We start from the raw sequence: 8,069 nt of genomic DNA on the forward strand, positions 1-8,069 counted from the left end.
CTTATAGATTGGTTTCATATTCCCAACTAACCATGCCTCTGGGACAACACCAGTATCCAATAATAAATTAAATAGTGTTTCTTACCGGGATATCATGATATTAATAGATGACTAATGTACTCATTAACGACAATTTCGGGCTCTGGCGATCTATATTATTCTTAATTGTCTTCACCTCTTTCAAATTTCATCTGAGTTAATTGAATCATTGATATAAGAACTATCTTGAAACGAATCATGAAAATGCATATCTAATTCGTTTGTATTAACATTCTGAAAATCATTAAAATTGTGATTGCCACATGTACATCACGCCATATCTATGCACATGGATCAAACCTCTGATGTTTTTAGAGGTCCGCGTTAACTATGCTCTAAATTTGTATTGTTTCAAAGGACTTTTGAGCTTGATTACTATTCGTTATCTTCGTACTTCATCTAAAACCAGTTCTCAGATATTAAAGAATCACTTCCCGCCAATTCCAGCCCCCTCTCTCTCTCTAGATACTAAAGATCACTCACTCATGTATACGTCATTTATAAGACCGCAACTTGAATACGCTTCAGTGGTATGGGGATGCTGTCAATATAGTGATAACGACAAGTTAGAAAAACTGCAACTTTATGCTGCTAGAATTGTAACAGGGTTAACAACTATAGCTTCTAAAGATTCACTATACTTTGAAACGGGATGGGAACCTCTTAGTTGTAGAAGACAAGAAGCTAGAATAAAAACTATGTTCAAGATTCATAATAATTTAGTGCCTGAATACTTAATGGACATACTTCCAGATATGCGCTGTAACACATCTATATACTCTACAAGAAATTCTCAAAATTATGATATTCCAAAATGTCGATTACAAACCTATAAGTCTACATTTATTCCGACAGTAGTTAATGAATGGAACTCAATTCCACTCGAAATTCGAAATATACAGTCAATGTCAAAATTCAAATCTAAAATTAGTACTAAAAAATCTGCTCCACCATCATACTTTGATTACGGTAACAGACGACTAAATGTTCTGCAAACCAGACTACGGCATAATTGCGTATTGAATAGCGACCTTTATAGATGCAATTTAATATCAAGTCCTTTATGCTCCTGTGGTAAAGTTGAGGATACATATCATTATTTTTTTGTATGTCCAAAGTATGAGAAAGCCAGAAAAGAATTCTTAAATAAATTTTTACAATTTGACAAGATCCACATTCTAGATACTCATGTCTTATTATGGGGGGTAGATTCATTGAATGCTGCAGAAAATGAACGTCTCTTTTCTTTTGTTCAATCATTTATTAAACATTCTGGTAGATTTCCTTGTTAGCATTAACTAATGTATCAGTAAATGCATTGGTACAAAATTAAGTGTATCTATATATCAGCAAAATGCATCGTTTTGTAAACTTTTGCAATTATTGTATACTTTAAAACTTCATGTTTAACTGTGACGATTGAAATGTGTAATTTACATGAAGGGAGAGGGCGTAATAAGTTTTCAGAACTTGTGCCCAATCCCATTGTATTTATTAATTACAATAAAATATGTTCAAACCAACTAAAGATATATCTCTCTCTGTGTGTGTACCATGCAACCCCACCAAGTAGTACGAGAAATAACGGAATAATCCATTCTGCACATACCTGACATGGAATACTACATTTAAAAAAAGGGGTGTTAAGGTTCATAATTACAACAACATAAAGCGTTAGTAAAGTATTGCGCACCTCTATATGAATGAGAGAATGAATGAATAAAATGATTAATGAGAAGAATATACACCACTTAAAATAAATATCCTAAAAATAAATAGTACAGCTACCACATAGACTGTCTGACCTTTACTGAAGTTTTCCCTTTTAAATGAACTGAGTCATTATATACTATTTAAATACCTTACTGGGCATTGTGACACATTTTTTACACTCCTAGAGATAATAGGTTCTATATTTAAAGCTTATTCATGTCAGATCATATTGTAAAATTATTTTGAACATATTATGACCATATACATACATGTAATGATGATCTCCCTTCTCTTTTAAGTGATCTTTCTCGTGGATAAATGACTTAATTCTCAGCAGTAAAAAAACACTTCTTATTTAAACAAGAATGAATTTAATACAGAAATAATTTGATTTATGGAAAATATTTACTGATATATTCTCTAAATATTCAGTAGAAATTGAAATATAAATAGCGCAATTGATAAAGCTAATAATAATTTATTAGCATTTATATAAACAAGAACATGTATCTCTCTGTGTGGTCCGCTTGAGAATGGTTATCGTCCCGTCTTAGGACTGCCCATTCCATACTATGACCACCTTTTCTTTAATTATATTGACAACATATATAACCTAATATAATTGACATGTAATTTCCTTCCCTTTTGCTTTCTTCCTTTTAAAAAAAAAATGCAAATAGTAATGTAGGTGAATTCTTTTGACGGTATTTATCTATATTGAGGGGTAAACAAGGTTTTCACAATGGTGGTGGTGGTGGTGTGGAGGGGTGGTAATTTTTTGTCTTCATTTATTTTTAATTCAAAGCAGTCTTTGACGATATACTCTGAAAGCTTGCAAAACCTATTTACAATGTGTTTATCTTCTACAAAATAAAAAAAAAAACCCTTATCGGAAAAAGTCTCAAGCAGATAAATAAATATTTGACAAATCTTCAATCATTAAATACTGAAAAACTGAGAGCTTAATTTACAAAAACAAATCCGTCACCTAGCACTGATTATTGAAGATAAGGAATTCATTTTCGATGAATTTATTTTATCTTCAACGTTTTAATGGGATAACATCCTCTTTATCGCTCTCTCAGGGGAAGGGGTGGGGCGCATGTACATGTGTTCTGCCACCCTCTTAAATTCGTGTCTGCATTATATACTTTAAAATCTATTCATTCTTATCCATTTGATAGAGTAAATTTTTTTTCATTTTTACATGAGGCAAGGATAGAGTATGTTTTAAAAAAAAAAAAGAAGTAAAATTGATCTTTTTTGTACTTCCAAGGTGAACATTCTACGTACTATAGTTATTCAAATGCTGAGAAAATAAATCATATCCGGGTTTTTGAAGACATGTATCCTGATATTTAATGAGCTGTTAAATAGGAAACATTACTCCTAAGTATAGGAAGCAAGTAAAGTAAAAAAGTGAAGTGGTTCACGTAAAGATGGGAAAAGAAGTTGAAATTAACTGGTAGGCACTTCATCTTACGAATACAGGAAGATATTTTTTTACTACTAAACTACCAAACACTAAATATTTACAGTGTTACATGTTTAATTTGAAGTTTATAAACAGTTGTGAAGAAAGAAATCCGGAGCGCTATGAATTGCGTCCGGTCTATCGGGTGTACTCTAGTATTTGGTAGTTTAGTAGTAGTGCTATTTGTTTTTGTTTCTCTGTTTCCTTTGTTTTATGACTTCTTAAATTTTTTCTTTGTCCTGAGGAAGGGACAGGTCGTCCCGAAAATTGAAAATTTGACAATTTTTATTGTTCGTGTCGTTGGTCATTTTAGTGCTTTATATATATATATATATATATATATATATATATATATATATATATATATATATATATATATATATATATATATATATATATATATATATATATATATATATATATATATATATATAATACATTTGATTGATTGCATCAATGGATCCAAATGATCAATTCCACTCATTGAAAAACTCTTCAATAATATCGGAATGAATTATCACAAACATATTTAAAATTGACTTCTTTTTGGTTTTTCTTTCCCACAAAAAAAAACGCAAGGACTTTTTATATACTTTATTGAGAAGTTAACAGAAAACAATTTACTACGTAGATAATACTGGCATCAAATTCAAATAAATAAGTAAATAAGAGGTTTCCCTGAGAGCGATCTGAAAATAAAGAAAACATATTGCCTTAAAAATAAAATATATGAAACAAGTCACGATATAAATATAAATCCAATCTTTACATATAAACAGATGTTGACAATTTCTACCATGGAAACCGCCATTTCTATATTATAACTACTAACCTATTTACGTCCGTAGTTTTTACATCCGTTAGGTCCACATCCACTACCCCCATGGCCACCTCTGATTATTCCTCCGGAACCTCCTGGAATAATGCCACCAGCATGACCACCACTAATACCGCCATGACTACCGGACTGCCAGGAGGACTGGTGGCTCCACTGACTTCTGCCGCCGATGTGACCACTAGGAATTCCTCTACCTCCAATGATTCCACCAATTCCTCCTCCGATTCCTCCCCCTATTCCTCCACCTCCGATTTTTCCACCTCTGTATCCCGCTGTCAAAGTAGATATAATTATACAAATCAATTGTGTAAGGCTTTCTTGAATAAAAAACGCCTGAATGTTGGAAAACTTTGAAAAGAAATTTGGTTCCAAATTAAAATTTAGAACAATCTACGATGAATAAGAAATTACTTGGAAAGGCTATGAAGTACGGAAGCCTGTTGAGGCCAGTTCAGAGAAAGAAATATTTTTTATTGCGTTTAAAGGCAATAATTATTGCGTTTAAACGCAAAAGATTGCGTTTAATTGCAATAATCATTGTGTTTAAATGCAAAAGATTGCGATTAAATGCAATCTTTTGCGTTTAAACGCAATACTTTTGCGATTAAAGCAATACTTTTTTTACGTTTAAACGCAATAATATTTTTGCGTTTAAACGCAATAATTTTTGCGATTAAACGCAATGCTTTTGCGATTAAACGCAATGCTTTTGCGATTAAACGCAATAATCCTTACTTATGAGGATTTAGTCAAAGCTTATAATTACATGTACTAGGATCCGACCTTTAAGAAGATCCGATTTGTTCTGTGTCTTTTTGCAAAATTTTCCAGTTTTTGAAAATTGTAGTAAAACAATGGCATCCTAACAACCTGAATGTCTTAAATGTATTAGACCCCAACACTCTTAATGAAGTCTCTGATCAATTGCTTACGTATATCACAACTTATAGAGAATGTTTCAGTGGTACATGTATTAATAGCACTTGTCAATTTGGTATATGTAGTACACATCGATCAATCTTTTTTCATTTGATTTTGATTTTGATCTCATATAAATTTATCACATATATTCTTGTGTTTACTGTATGCAACCATAGGAGGGGTTATGAATGTACATTTAAATCTAAATACTTCATTATGTTGTACGTAATTCCAACATTTCCTCAGTCCTTTCCTAAAATCCCTTTATACATGGATTAAACTTGTGACCGCAACGTAGGTGACAGTTTTTTTTTAACAGAGCAACTGACCAAAACTTCATTAAGAATGTAGAGAATAATAAGCTTAAGACATGTTTCGTTCTTAGGTTGCCTTTGTTTTTACAACCCGACATTTTTTTCTCCTCTTTAAATTCTTATTAGTGATTTATCCTTTCAGAGAGTGTTTGTTCGGAGAAACCGATTCTATAAAGCTAGACAATGCACAATTTTCTAATAAGTAAAAAAAAGAAGAAGAAAGGAATAAAAGATATAAGAATGCGTGGGTCCATTGTACTCTGCAAGGTTTGATACAAATGACTGCCTTTAAACACAAAGATTATTGCCTTTGAACGCAAAGATTATTGCGTTTAAAGGCAAAAGTATTGCGTTTAAAGGCAAAAATTATTGCGCTTAATCGCACAAGTATTGCGTTTAATCGCAAAAGTATTGCGTTTAATCGCAATATTATTGCGTTTAAACGCAAAAACTATTGCGTTTAATCGCAAAATTGTTGCGTTTGATCGCAAAAATATTATTGCGTTTAAACGCAAAAACTATTGCGTTTAATCGCAAAGTTATTGCGTTTAAACGCAAAAGATTGCTTTTAATCGCAATCTTTTGCGATTAAACGCAAAGTGTTTTGCGTTTAAACGCAATATACATTGCGATTAAACGCAATCTTTTGCGTTTAAACGCAATAGTTTTTGCTTTTAAACGCAATAAAATATTTCTTTCTCTGAACTGGCCTCAACGGGCTTCGGTACAATTTCAATCTGAATAAAAATAAACTATTTTAGACTAGATTAAAAGTTTATACAGTTACTGTAATGTTGTTTGTAAAAAAGAAAAAGAAAAAAAAAAAGAGAAAAAAAAAAGAAACATAAAAGGACGGGAAATTTTATTTTCGAAAGTACCAGTTAAAGTATAGTAATGTTTGATAAGTGATTCCCAATAATTCGAAGAACTGAACATGTAATTCTATCAGTATCGTTTTAATGAGAGAGAGAGAGAGACTTACGTCGATATCCGCTACAGTAGATTGTGGAGACACAGACCCCCAGGAGAAGAAGAGCTCGGATCATGGCTGTTGATACGTTGAAGTCAAGAACAACTGTGCTTTAAACACCTTAGTTTGGGGATATTTATACTGTTTGTTGGAATGCAAATTGTAATGAATTTTACTTAATGTACCTTTAGTACATTTTAACATTTTATTCAAATTATATACTTTTAAAAAAAAAATAAACATGTGAATGCATGCAATTTCCTTTACTTTTGATTTTAGAAAACGTAATTAATAAACTTTTCGAGAACTTATTATTCAAAATTGAATTTTGAATTGTTCTCAATTAACAGCAAATATTTACATAATTACAAAATCGATTATCATCTGAATTTAACAAACTTTTTTGTCTTTTAGTGTAAGGTATTATACTGGTCACACAGATTTTTTTCTCTTTCTTGATACAATCTAAATTAGTACATCATTTTTACTTTGGAAATTTATGTATTGTTTCAACAGAACAGTTTTCAAATAATGCATAGTTATAATCATATTTATTTCTGAAAATACGTTGGCTCAAATCATTTACATGTATTATAAAGGAAATAAAGGAAAAATTTTCTTTATACATTTCAGTTTTCTTAAAAATAAGGCCTCGGATTTGAATGTTACAATTTAGAATCTCTTTTGTTTCATCTAGACCCATTCTTGTCTCTTCCATACCACAGGGTACTTAGCCTGAGCAGGATTGCATGTACATACCCATAATTAAGATGTATTTTTCCAAAGTATAGATATTTACGAATTTCGTTTTAATTTAATGAAAAATACGAGACATTTTTAACAATAAGCTATGATTTAAGCAACCTCGGATATGTAGTATAGGATGTGTATATATCTGTACTTATAAAACTTGATCTCGCACTTATTTCTATATGTTTCAAAAAGAATCTAGACTGCGCTTTGAAACTTTTGAAATATGTCCATATATGGAAATTTGAAATATGTCTATTTTTCTGTTCCATCGCTTCAAGCCTGGTCTTTAAAAGGACATCTCTTATACAGTAGTACCCTTACTCTTATGATCAATCCTGGGAAGATAAATCAGTCCTTTCTTTATACATATGGGCCACGGTAGCCTAGTGGTAGGGCGCTCGCTTCGTGATCGGGAGGCCCGGGTTCGATTGTCGTGCGCCGCGCTGCGTCAAACCTAAGACGTAAACATAAGTAGTGACTGTTCCTTCGCCAAGCGCCCAGAACTAGAAGTGAAAGTCACGGGTCTTTCGGATAAGACCTTAAAAACAGAGGTTCCGTGTCACGGCAAGCGTTGGCACGAAAAAGAACCCTCACTGCTCAATGGCCCTGAGTCCCGAGTATAAGTCTTAATTTGAAGCCATTCACCAGTATACGGTGACGCCTTTATTTGAGTGAAAATTTTTTCGAATGGGACGTTAAACAACATACAATCAATCTTTATACATATGTCAATTTCTTTTACCCAAGTACTCCTACGAAATATAGCACAGTTGGAAATTAGTATAAAGAATGATTGAGGGTGTACAACGATACCCTGCAGCCATTTGTGAAACTAAGAAAAAATGTTAAAAAAACTCCCATGATCCGTTTGTTAACTTCATCTTTCAAAATATTTATATAAACGATAAAGCCTGTAGTAATTAAATTATCTTGCAAAATTTCATATAGTTTTAGCCCCTTTTAATTTAGATTAAAACTCCATTTATTCTGCTAGAGATAATTACAGACAACTCGGAAGTACAGCCTTTGTCACTCACACCTCCATTT

The 8,069-nt window shown here is 32.0% G+C and overlaps 1 protein-coding gene across 1 annotated transcript; it reads right to left on the minus strand.

Moving 5' to 3' along the window:
- Positions 1 to 3,805: 3,805 nt before the first annotated feature.
- LOC133196573 (uncharacterized) lies at positions 3,806 to 6,362 on the minus strand. Its single transcript, XM_061332441.1, has 3 exons — positions 6,282 to 6,362; positions 4,059 to 4,336; positions 3,806 to 3,915 (listed from the first exon to the last, which is right to left on the minus strand). The coding sequence occupies exons 1-2, from the start codon at positions 6,343 to 6,345 to the stop codon at positions 4,059 to 4,061; spliced, it is 342 nt and encodes a 113-aa protein (XP_061188425.1). The 5' UTR covers positions 6,346 to 6,362; the 3' UTR covers positions 3,806 to 3,915.
- Positions 6,363 to 8,069: the final 1,707 nt, after the last annotated feature.

Source organism: Saccostrea echinata, unplaced genomic scaffold, assembly GCF_033153115.1.
Source record: "Saccostrea echinata isolate AGI-Se365-2 ecotype Australia unplaced genomic scaffold, CSIRO_AGI_Sech_v1 ptg000030l, whole genome shotgun sequence".
Taxonomy (NCBI): Eukaryota; Metazoa; Mollusca; class Bivalvia; order Ostreida; family Ostreidae; genus Saccostrea; species Saccostrea echinata.

Bases quoted from the DNA above. Each gene is read 5' to 3' on its own strand.
- LOC133196573 (XM_061332441.1), bottom strand. From the start codon at position 6,345: ATGATCCGAGCTCTTCTTCTCCTGGGGGTCTGTGTCTCCACAATCTAC. The intron at 4,337-6,281 runs GTAAGTCTCTCT...CTACTTTGACAG, and splicing joins CTACTGTAGCGGATATCGAC to CGGGATACAGAGGTGGAAAA.